The sequence below is a fragment of the Lepisma saccharinum genome, chromosome 6 (assembly GCF_977018435.1).
Source record: "Lepisma saccharinum chromosome 6, izLepSacc3.1, whole genome shotgun sequence".
NCBI classification, from domain to species: Eukaryota; Metazoa; Arthropoda; class Insecta; order Zygentoma; family Lepismatidae; genus Lepisma; species Lepisma saccharinum.
Window position 1 is genome coordinate 69,821,835 of NC_139234.1, and position 12,527 is coordinate 69,834,361.

The window sequence follows — 12,527 nt, forward strand, 5'->3', positions numbered from 1 at the left end:
GCCTAAACGTTCCTTATACGCAATATATTTCTATATGCAGTATGCTAAACAGGGTATGAATAATTATAGAATGAGAATCAGACAAACTCACCAATTATTTTCGTGGCTGGTGTGGTACATCTTCTTTTTTTGATAGTAAAGAACAATATCGTGCAGTAGAGTAGGTAATATTTACATATATATTTGCATACATACACACTCGCGCATTTATTATATAAGATACGTCAGAGATGATTTCCTTCAGACAGCACATTATCACAATTCTAAAATCTCACGTCCTGAAACACGAGAAGTGTAGGCAGGTCCGACGAGAGGAAAGCGTGAGGAAAGGAACTTGGAAAGAACACTGTCCAATGCTCCTTGTCTAGGCGCTGGTCAGCTGTTGCGTCAAGCACCAAGTGCACTCACCACTGACGTATCTATTCTCACGAATAGTAGCAAAATGTTATATTAAAGTTGTTATATTTGGAAAATCAGCTTGGTGTGTGTTTTCTAGCTTCCACTACTCCTCTCTGAAATGCAGTGTTTGTCACTGCACTGGATAATATTTTTTCCCAACCTTGTCCTCACCCAAACAAAATTTCTAATGTCATCTCTCCCTCTAGACCAGCGGTTCTTCAACTGTGGTCCGCGGGACCCTCTCAGGGGGTCCGCGAAACCCTCCCAGTGTTCCACAAAGGTTCGGAAAACTACTAAGACAAGAGCATCTACTTTTTAATGGTAAGAATGAATTATGAGAGAACGAAAATTATACAAATTTACGGTGTTTATTTACTGAGGTAAAAGAAATTGAAGTAGATAAGCCGAAAACGTAGACATGACTAAGCATCGCCAGTTCCTACAGGTTGTTATTAGAAAGAGTTCGCATGTCCCCCTATTTTGCTTTGCAACTGGATGAAAGCACAGACATTACAAACAAAGCAACACTGATGTGCTACGTTATATATGAACATCTCAAAAGTGTTTACGAGGACTTACTCTTCATCTCCTATTTGACGCACACTACAGCTGAAGAAGTATTTGCCAGCTTAAACGCGTTTATAATATCTCATAACATGGACTGGTTGAAATGCGTTGGAGTTAGCACAGATGGAGCACGAGCAATGTCGGGAAGGCTTACTGGACTTGCAGCACGAATAATCGCCCCATCGGCAACATGGTTCCATTGCTGCTTACACAGGGATGCACTAGTGGCCAAGAAGATACCAGAATAGCTTCAACAGACCTTAAATGAATCAGTGAAAATTGACAATTTCAAAAAAGGCAAGTCACTGTATTCAAGACTTTTTGAGCAGCTCTGCAAAGAAATGGACAGTGAATATCATCAACTTTTGCTTGACTGTGAAGTTCGCTGACTGTCACGAGGTAAAGTTTTGTAAGTTTTGAGAGACGAAATAAGAATATTTCTCTTGGATAAGCAATTTCATCTCAGCGATCGTTTGAATGATTTTTCCTGGTTAGTCAAGTTTGCATACTTATCAGATATCTTCATCCATTTAAATAATCTGAACTTAAGCCTTCAAGGACAAAAAGTAACCATCTTTTTAGTTGAAGACAAGATCGAAGCAATGATCAAAAAGTTGGAGTTGCGGCGTCAGAGTATAATGAATGGAAAATATGATCTGTCATCAAATCAATACTTTCTTAGGATTCCGAGATAATTAGTATTTTCCAGCTTCTCTTTTGGCACGTTCGGGGTCGAAACGTCGCTAAATACAGTCTCCAAAATTTAATGTTCGAACTCTCTCTCCATTACAGAAATCCCTTGACAATCTAAGATTTAACACGTTATCAAGAACTTTCTATCTTCCCCTTTAAATTCAATACTCAATCCTACCACCATAATTTCCAAGTCAATTTTAGACTTACTGTTGATGTTGAAGAGTGGATATTGCCGCCCCAAAAAATTAATTCTCAGTCTCCACACAAGAATTTCCGCAACAGTCTAAGACAGGACACAAGAATTGGATACCCCTCAATTTAATGCTCAACTAAAATACCCGCCATAATCTAAGACCTAAGTTGGATACTGTCCCCCCAACGTTTAATTCAGAATCCCCCCCAGAACCACGTGTAAAATAAGGCCTAATATTTTGGAGGTGGATATTTCTCCCACCCCCTCTCTTCGATAATACCCTTAAACACTTTATTTTCTTCATCTAATGGATTAAATATGGTGCATTTAAGGTGTAAAATTTTTACATATATTTTGGAAAAATATATAAATGTTGAATTTTATATTATTTGAAGGGAAAAATCACCCCCAAAAATCTCAATGGCGCATCCTGCGCCATAATCCCCCTCCTGTGCATGAAGTAGAAGGGCAAAAAGCTGTTTTTGTAGTTCGGAATCAATGTAAAAAAAATGTAAGCTTAATTGTAGCCCTACTTTAATAATAATAATAATAATAATAAATAATAATAATAATAATAATAATAATAATAATAATAATAATAATAATAATAATAATAATAATACAGAACCAGAAGAAGACCAACTCATGGAAGTAACAGTGGACGGTGCTCTGAAAATGCAGTTCAAAGAAACGACACTTGCAAACTTTTGGGTTTACTTACAGGATGATTTTCTTGAACTATCAAAGAAGGACATGAAAGTATTAATGCCTTTCGTAACAACCTACTTATGTGAAAAATCATTCTCTGCTCTCATCTATCTTAAAACAAGTAGGGGAAAGTGGGGCACTTTGCAACATGGGCACGTTGCAACAGTGCTTTTTCTGTTATGTAGGATGGCTCTACTGCGTTGCGCTTACTGTCGTTCCAACACACGTTGGTAGGTGTCTCTCATGAACCGTTCGTTACACCTAGTGATGGGTTCAAGCCGTTCATTTGTGCGAGTCGACTCATGAGCGCTCGCTCACTGAGAAGAGTCGTTCAAATGAGTCGTTCAAAAGAGTCGCCAAGCTTCTTTTTCTCGAAACACATGCCTGAAGAGGGGGAAGGGGGTAGGAGGTGTTGAAGCAGATGATTGTATTTAAGTAAACGAACACAACGTACGTCCTTCAAGATTAATAAATTGTATTGCATTTTTGTGTATTATGTGTGTGCGTGTAGCCGACTAGATGGCCAAGATTCTGAAGTAATCGACATTTGATCTTGCCACAGAAGTTCCCGGGTTCTAGTCCCGGTCTGGTCAAGGATATTCTTTACGAGTGTCCCTTCATCTGTAACATCACGCATCATCTTCATCGTCGCGATTACTTAAAATTTGAAGAAAAGCGGCATAAAATAAGAAAAATACAAATACGATTCTGTATGTGTATGGATATACATATATGTGTAAACAGTAAACACACACACACACAAACAAAATTTATTGCACATACTTGTTTTCATTACTCTGCCTCATGAGTGAGATTTTCTATATTTGTATCTTGTTTCAGTTTACATTTCATGCTGCGGATAATGCAAATTATGCAGTACGATAGCATACACAGAAATGCTATATAATTATATCAACCTTTTATTAGTAATAACGTGCATTTACATATTCTTCCTTTTTTTCATTCGATCACTGGTTTTAATATCGCAACAAATGTGAGAAAGCGAGTCAACAAAATGCACTCCAGATCTGCGCTGCGACACATCATCGCTCGTTCACGACTCTTGAAACAGCACGAAGAGTCACAGCACAGTCCCACGACTCTTTCCCCATCATTCGTTCACGACTCTCGAGACGGCACGAAGAGTCATTAAGCACCTTAACGACTCGCTCGCCTTAGCGACTCTTCTGCTCACTCATCGTTCACGACTCTCGAGACGGCACGAAGAGTCGTGGAGCACCTTAACGACTCGCTCGCCTTAGCGACTCTTCTGCTCACTCATCGTTCGCTCGCGAGTCGCGAGCTCTCTTACACAAGGCGCGGCGGCGGCAGTCTCGCCAGCAGACTGGATCTACAGTTTAAAGTAGGATCCACCCGCTCGCTCTCCGCGGATGGCTAACAGCTGTGTTTAAGAAATATATATCGCTCTTGAACATTATCCATGTCCATCCCATATCCATAGCTTTTTGTTGTTCTACAGTCATTCAATATAAGTTTCTGCCAATATCATAATGTATGATCGAATTTCTATAAAGCGGGCCAAATTATACGTATGTATTTTTTTTTAATGTTGCTTTCTACTAGTAAAACACCTTAACACGTAGGCTCACCGCAGATGGCCAACAGCTGTTTATATCACTCGTGAACATGACCCATGTCCATCTTACGTAGTTGTTCCTAATTCTGCAGTCATTCAATAAAAGCTTTTTTGCAGTATCATGTACGATGAGATTTATGATTAAACTTCTATATTTATTCTTTAATGCTGTTTTCATTAGTAAAATATTTACACGTTAATGTTAATGAAATATTTCACGTCATATGAAAACGATTTTGTCAGACAATGTTTAAAGTCCACTTTTATGCTCCAATAGGCTAATCGAGTCTCCCCGATGGCGTAGTGATAACGTCGCCGGTAATCAAGGGGTACCGTGTTCAATACAAAGTGGAGGTTCGGATCCTCCTTTAAACTGTAGGTCCAGTCCCGACTATCCTATCTGCACATAAAGGCTAATCGGAATATTGTAATCAAGAGGTCTGTGCCTAACACCTTCTCAAAATTTTTACAAGACTCCCCTAATATTTTTTACTAACATTTAATTTCTTGTAATTTTAGCGCTAATGGTTTGGCCGAACTTGAAACTACAGGACAAATTTGTTGGCTGTTCTTCGCTGCCCGTCATGGGCTGAGGTTGCGCGCTCTCTCTCTGCAAACAACACTCGCGAGCATGCTCCTTCCCCTCTCATCGTACACGGCACGTTTCAGCCAGCTTTACGGGAAAAGGAACAGAGAGGACCCCCCCTCCCTCTCCTCTCCAGTCCCCATTTGCTGGCCGCAGAATCGACTTGCTTTCTTTCAAAAATTCCGGCCGCCAGGCGAGTATACACTTGCGCATGCGCCTTCCTCGCAAAATTCGTGGAAAGGAGAGGGAATAATGGAATAATAGTTGCTTGGCGGGCGGAGGAGTCGTGGCACACATACGACTCTTTGAACGTGTCGTTCAATTCTGGTGAACGAGTCGTTCACCGCTCACAAGAGAGAGTCGTTACTTTTGAACGACTCGTTCACGAACGACCCATCACTAGTTACACCAGTTTTTCAGATGTTTTCAGAGTGGAGGAAGAAAGAAGAATTTTGAGGAAGGTGAGTAATTTTTAAGAATCTCTTACAGTTTTTAATACGCAATTCCTATAAATGACCACAGCATGCGACATGTGGTCAATTGAAAGCATGTTTATTGAAGGTGTGGAAAGTGATATTGCTTTTTATGTTATGCAATTTTTGTGGAGGCAAGAATAGCTTTCGTAATCAAACATGTCGGTGAGGCAAGTTGCAACAGATGTTGCAACTAACCCCACAATGTTGCAAACTGCCCCATGACAGACCAGCGCTTGAATAAGATATTGAATGTAATTGTTCACTGTCCCGAATGGGAATAATTTAACAATACAGGGAATTTCTCCAATTTGTTTGAATTTTCGGTTACTTACTAATTTGGGTCTCCTAATCACGAATCTGCACTTAAAATTTGGCGCTCACGTATAAATTTGGCGCTTATTTCGGGGCAGGTGAATCCGGCCACTTTCTAACATGCCCTTAACAGGGAGTCTATAGATATAGGCGGGGCCGCGATAGCGGTTGGGGGCGGTAGGTCGATTACCCCAGGGGCGGAGCCCGGAACCGGCGGGAAATTCGGAAATCGAGGGTGTGGAAATAAGAACTTAATTTCGATTATTTTGCTATTTCCACGTGTGAGCGCCAAATTTTGACTGCAGATTCGTGATTAGGGGGTCAAAATTAGTGAGTATGCCGAATTTCAAACAAAATGGAGAAATTCCCTGTATTGTAAAATCGCTTCCCCGAATGTGATAAATCGAAATACGGTTTATTGTTTACTAATTTTACAATATTTTCAAGTAAAAGAAAAATGTGATCGCATATATTTAGTCCTATATTCAGTAACCAACACACGTTTTGAATTTTCACTTATTTATTCTTATACAAAATTACACGCACGTCAGTACGGCAAGAAAACACTATATTTCACTAAGTGGTGCTAGATAAATTGTGAATGATTTTTTGTTTATAATCATGTGCATGTAATTTCTACTAGCAGCACGAAACATTAATATTGTTATGCTTTCTGATATGGTCTCTTTCGTCTTGCAGATTTATTTTTAAAAGATTGTTCCTTCTTATGTTCCCGCCGAAACTATTGTTGTCGAATTGCTGTATAATTGTTGCCGTATTATTGTTATTTCTATTGTTTCAGGTAGCCTGCAAGATGAGGAACTACAAGAGGAAGACCCAAAAGGGGACTACACCGCCTGATGTGATGGATAGAGCAGCAAATTTAGTCCTGGAACACGAAGATGACAAAAATGTCAGCTTAAGACAAGTGGCTGCAGAGTTCAACATTCATTATTCAACCCTCTCAAGATACATACAAAAGAAGAAATTACAAGAAAGTGGTCCTCGTGAGGGACAGAACATAAGTTGTGGTTATGCGAAACCGTGGAAAGTGTTTTCAGAGGAAGAAGAGAATATCTTCAAAATGTACTTGCAGCGTTCCAGTGAGATTATGTTTGGACTAACACCACAGGAAGTGCGAAAATTGGCTCATCTCTGTGCAGTTAAGTTTGATATAAGTGCTCCTTCATCGTGGTCTGTAAACGGAATGGCTGGTATTGAATGGTTCAGGGGATTCCTACAGAGAAACAAAGATCTTTCGGTGCGCTTTCCTGAATCAACTTCTTTAGCACGAATGTCCAGTTTCAACAAAGAAAATGTGCGCATGTTTTTTTGACAAAGTTTCCGAAGTTCTGTCCAGAAACAATTATTCATCCTCAAGAATTTGGAACATTGATGAAACTGGTGTCACAACTGTCATGAAACGAAATAAGGTTGTAGCTCGAAAAGGAACAAAACAGATTGGCATAGTGAGCAGTGCAGAAAGAGGTGAACTTGTGACAGTTGCAGTGGCAGTTAGTGCTCAAGGGACTTTTATACCTCCAATGCTAATATTTCCACGTAAGAACTTTCGGGACCATTTCATTCGAGATGGCCCAACAGACTGCATTGGAGCAGCTACTGGTTCAGGTTGGATGATTGAGGGAACGTTTGTCCAATTCATTTGACACTTCATTTCTCAGGTGAATCCTAACGAAAACTCCCCTGTGCATCTTTTCATCGATAATCACTCTTCCCATCTCAGCTGTGAAGCTTTAGATGAATGCAAAAATAATAATATTACCCTTTTGTCATTTCCTCCACACTGTTCGCATCGACTACAACCGTTAGATGTCAGTGTTTTTGGTCCATTTAAGAAAGTGTGTGGCCGAGCAATTGATTCTTGGCATAAGAATAATCCAGGAAAAACTCTTACAATCTACGACATACCACAGATAGTTAAAACAGCATTTTTGAATACAGTTACCCCTACCAACATAACATCAGGTTTTGTTCAAACAGGAATATTTCCCTTCAATTCTGAGGTATTCCAAGAAAGCGACTTTGCGTCGTGTTTCGTTTCAGATCGACCAAATCCAGCAGGACAGGTAGATAGTAGGCCTCCCGTATCTGATAGTGATGACATAGTCCAAACTGCCAGGTGCGATGCACTGCCAACTAAATCATCTTCAGGTGATGTTCAAAATGAACATTTGCTTTCGCAAATTGAAATGCCGGGTCCAAGTGGCACACAAATGTCTTCAGTAGTGAGTAGACCTAAAGTTTCCTTCTCTCCTGAAAATGTTCGTCCATACCCAAAGGCTGAACCCAGGAAAACGACGAATCGTAAACGTAAACGAAGTGCCATTCTAACAGACACACCTGAAAAAAAGTCTTTGGAAGATGCAAAAAAGAGTAGTGCAAATGAAAAGGGCAAGAAGAAAATTATGTGCAAGAAAATATTATTCCGAAGTTCTTGCAAAGAATATCACTGTTTAGTGTGTGGAGAATCCTACAAAGAAGAAGAAGACTGGGTGCAGTGCAAGTAATGCAAAATGTGGTCCCATTGGCTGTGCGCGGAGAGAAATCCTTATTATGTGTGCATTGATTGCAAATAGTGTCATTCAGACAACGCATAATCCCTGTTGCAACGTACCCCAAACACTGTTGCAACTTACCCCATGCATGGGGCACATAGCAACACTCGGACCTGCTTTAAATTAACAGACTTTTCTCACTTGAGGTTCAAAATTAAAATTTCATATTTGTTTCTTAAGTAGCCAAAAGATGTACCATTTCATGGCATATTTGTAACTTGTTCCAACTGTAACAGTTTTTGAATAAAAAAAAATAAACTGAAAAGTGTTGCAAAGTCCCCCACCTTCCCCTACAGAAACCGTTTGGAAAATATAGAATCAGAACTTAGGATTCAGGTTTCCACCATTAAGCCCGATATACAGTGTGTAACATTCTTATTCGTACACATGGATTTTCAAAGAAAATGCTTTAATATCTGAAAGGAAATACACTCTTTTGAAATTGTTTCTTTACAATTCAATAACTAATATCATTAGGAACATAAAATCTTACCCAAATTCTGTATAACCAATGACAATAATAAATTAAATGAAACTGAAAGAGAAACAACTTTTCTATTCGTACACTTAATAATATAAAAGAAAAAAGTATATTCAGAGCAAATTGACTGACAGTTCTAATACTTTGATGCCTATCCCTTGGCTTTAATTACTGCTTGACACCTCTTCTTCATGGAATTAACCAGTTTCCGACATGTTTCAGAGCTTATTTTATTCCACTCGGCTTGCACAACAGTTTTCAATTCTTGTTTGGACTTGACGCCTGCTTTATGGACTCGCCTTTTCAAAATTGCCAATAAATGCTCAATGGGATTTAAGTCTGGACTTTGAGCTGGTGTTTGTAGTAGTTTGGGCACATTCCATATTAGCCAATGCATGTTAACGCGAACCTTATGCTTACTGTCATTGTCTTGTTGGAATCTGTAGATAGGCGGTATGTCCATTTTTGGGGCACTCTGCTTTACATTGTTCTTCAATATGTCCAAATAGATATATGCATCCATGATACCATCAATAAACTGGATGGTACCAACACCTTTGGACGACATACAGCTCCAAATTATTAATGACCCACCACCGTGTTTAACTGTTGGAACTGTGTTAATGTGATCATTGTCTTTATTTGATATTCTCCAGACCTTATTTATCTCATCTGACCCGTATATATTAATCTTGGACTCGTCTGACCATATGATACTATCCTAAAATTCCTGGTCCTTGTGGATGTGCTCTTTCGCGAATGAAAGCATATTCCTGCGATTCACCTTATTTACATACAGCCTCTTTCGTGGTATTCTGCCATGATATCCATGCTTCCACAAGGCAGGTCGGACAGTTTGATCGAACATCATCTTGCCAGCAACATTTTCTACTAACGGTCGTAACTGAGGAACACTCGCACTCTTTTTAAAATAAAGCGTTCAGCACGTTTATTCAACCGTCTCTCTTTTGGGTGTCCGGTAAAAATGGCCAAGTAAAAATGGCAACGGAAAAAATGGCCAAAGTGAAAATGGCAAGTTTTCTTCTTTGGCAGTTGTCCTCTCTCAGCGTGCAGAATGATCGCTACCACTGCTTCATTTTCTTGCTGGATGCACCTGATTAGCTTCCACAATAAAGCCTACAGTCTTTACTCTGTAGGATGTTCAAATTTGAATTGCATTACTCCATATAAACCATATACATTGGTATTTGGAGGGTTCAGTACAGTTCAGATAAAAAATATAGTTACAACATTTCTATAATTTACAATCTAGATGTTCACTAACTCTATAATATTCCTTATTAACTAATAGTTTTTTTAAAAAAATTGTTTTTGAAACTTGTCATATTTCCTGCTTTAATATCATTGGTAGGTTATTGAATATTTTAATTGCCATATGTTCGGGTTCCTCTTGAACTGATGTTAAACGTTGACTGCCAAGGCCAGATTGTCTGAATGACATCGTGGGGCCAAGTATGAAAAAATGTGAAAATGGATCAAGTTGGTATCATTAGATCTGTGAAGCACAAGAAATTTCAAAACAATTCAAAAACCGTTGAAAATTCAATTTAAATTTAAGACCCAGTTTTGGGTATTGTGGCCTGGAGAAGAGAATTTTGTTCAGAAGGCCATGAGACCCATAAATTCACTTTTTTTTGTAAATGACTTTTTTTTTCAAATAACGAACTTCAATCACTTGAACTTTCAAGCTCGTCCAGTGTTGGACGCATATTTTCTGTTTCTTGGTCATACATCGTCAACAGAACATACAACAGAAGTGCTTCTTCCATAAAATATTGCACGAAATGCAATCTACACTCCTTTATTTTTCTCCTTCTTTGTTTAATTCTTGCCTGAAATACAACAAATGTCAAACAACGATGCATTTCTTAATGTGGCCTGTTGTATTGAAAATCAACAAAAAAAGTCATCATAAATAATCACAGAGCACTAGGTTTATTACTACAATGTTACGGCCATTTGTACGCCATTGTTGTAATCGCCTGTTGTTATCTAGGGCCAGGCTACGAGTATAGTGTAACATTCTGGAGCCAAAACAATATCTTTGAACATGTTAGCAAATGACAAGTGAAACCCATATAGGGGTATCGCGGCCTGAAGCAATTGATGAGGTGAGACACAGAAGTGGGTATCACGGCTTCATGAATGACGATACTTGAGACCCACTTTTGGGTCTCATGGTAGTCAACGTGTTGTGAAGTATGGCTTTAGAAGCTCATTATTTCGGGTGTTATATGTATATTCTATTGAACTTCGTAGCGCAATATTCTTTTCTAGCATATAATGACATTTCATATGAAGGGAGGGTTAATATTTTGATTTTCTTAAACCTTCACAGCATCATATTCAGGCGAATGATTATGGTCATAGGAACACACAGGATTTTGTTTCAATAATTTTGTTTTTAGAATTCCTCGACACTTGAAATTGTTCCTCCACCTTATAACATTTTTTCCGCTTGCCATTTTAACTTTGCCATTTTTACCTAAATTCCTCTTTTGGTTTTCTCGGCACATTCTGTGTTGAACCTTGCTCTCTAAATTTGTTTACTATGTATTGAACTGTGGAGTGTGATTTATTGACTGTTTGTCCAATTTTTCTTAACGAATAACCTCTAAGGGCCAAATTTATAATAACATCCTTCAGATCGGAACTAAATTCCTTCACCTTGCCCATTTCGAACACGCTGATAGATAGACGATAGGCCTACAACAATACCTACGCCAGTATTCCACTTGTCGGGGAGCGCGCCTGCATGTTCAAACTTATTACCAAGTTGCAAACTGCACGAAATCGCCCGAATAGCGGTGGCGCTGTATGCGAGGAAGATTGAAACTCTTGCCTGTACGAATAACAATGTTGCATGAAACAGCGTGTTTTTCTCTTGTTTATACACTTTGAACATACATTTTTATTGACATTTGTTGGTGAAACCTTCATTAACATTAATTTCCAGGTACATATGAAATCGATTATATTTACTAGTAGATATGACATTTTTTCCACGGAAATTCTATGTGTACGAATAACAATGTTACATAGGCCTACTGTATCACGACTTGTCAGTGAAATGCAGCATCATCTCTTTCACAGGAAATAAGATTAACAAGTAGTGTTGTGTCATCTCTTGTTAGTATTATTAATACAAAAGTTGTATTTTATATACTTTTAATTAATTGAATGTAATTGCTACAATTAACATTACAATAAAATGCAAATAAAATTAAATGCATGCGTTCATTTAATTTTCCCTTCCTTAAATGGTGAAAATCAGTGATGAAACACTAGATACAAATATGTATGATGCAAATTCCGGGCTTTAAACTTTGAGTTAATTCTTGGTGGTCCGCGAGGGCGAGTGATATCTGAAAGGGGTCCGCGGTGTAGGAAAGTTCAAGAACCGCTGCTATAGACTATTAATTTCACACCAAAGTATGTAGATGCATAGGCTTAACTTGGCGGGCCCTGGGGGGGCACTTGTCCCCCAAATTTCAGGTTTATGAATATTTACACATTAAGGGTACTTTTATTAACCTCCTGGGACCTGAGGAGCAAAGTAATAAAGAGTAATATTTGTGATTTCACAAATGTCACAGTTATTTAGCAAATAATCCTGGACATTATTTTTATGATAGAAAACTTTTTGAGTCTACCCCCCCCCCCCCCCAAAGTTAAGCCCCAAGTTCGATTCTGCTCCCTCAAAGTTAGGCCCTAAGTTACGTCCATGCTAGATATGCATGGGCGTCCGGAAGGGGGGCAAGGGGGACCGTGGCCCCCCTGGAAAATGAAAGTCAACAAAAAATTATGTATTTCACACATATAATTTCATTTTAGCCACAATAATATGTGTTAATTATTGCATTAACACCATAAATTCAAATTTAAGCAATGATTTTTAGGGAACTTCACTCTTTT

At 38.7% G+C, this 12,527-nt stretch overlaps 1 protein-coding gene across 1 annotated transcript; it reads left to right on the forward strand.

The window, feature by feature from the left end:
* The first annotated feature begins 5,161 nt into the window (after positions 1-5,161).
* On the forward strand, positions 5,162-11,695 carry LOC145989447 (uncharacterized). The gene is made up of 2 exons (XM_083124789.1): positions 5,162-5,207; positions 6,337-11,695. The coding sequence occupies exon 2, from the start codon at positions 6,349-6,351 to the stop codon at positions 6,868-6,870; it is 522 nt and encodes a 173-aa protein (XP_082980915.1). The 5' UTR covers positions 5,162-5,207; positions 6,337-6,348; the 3' UTR covers positions 6,871-11,695.
* The last annotated feature ends 832 nt before the right edge of the window (positions 11,696-12,527 follow it).

Bases quoted from the DNA above. Each gene is read 5' to 3' on its own strand.
- LOC145989447 (XM_083124789.1), top strand. From the start codon at position 6,349: ATGAGGAACTACAAGAGGAAGACCCAAAAGGGGACTACACCGCCTGAT.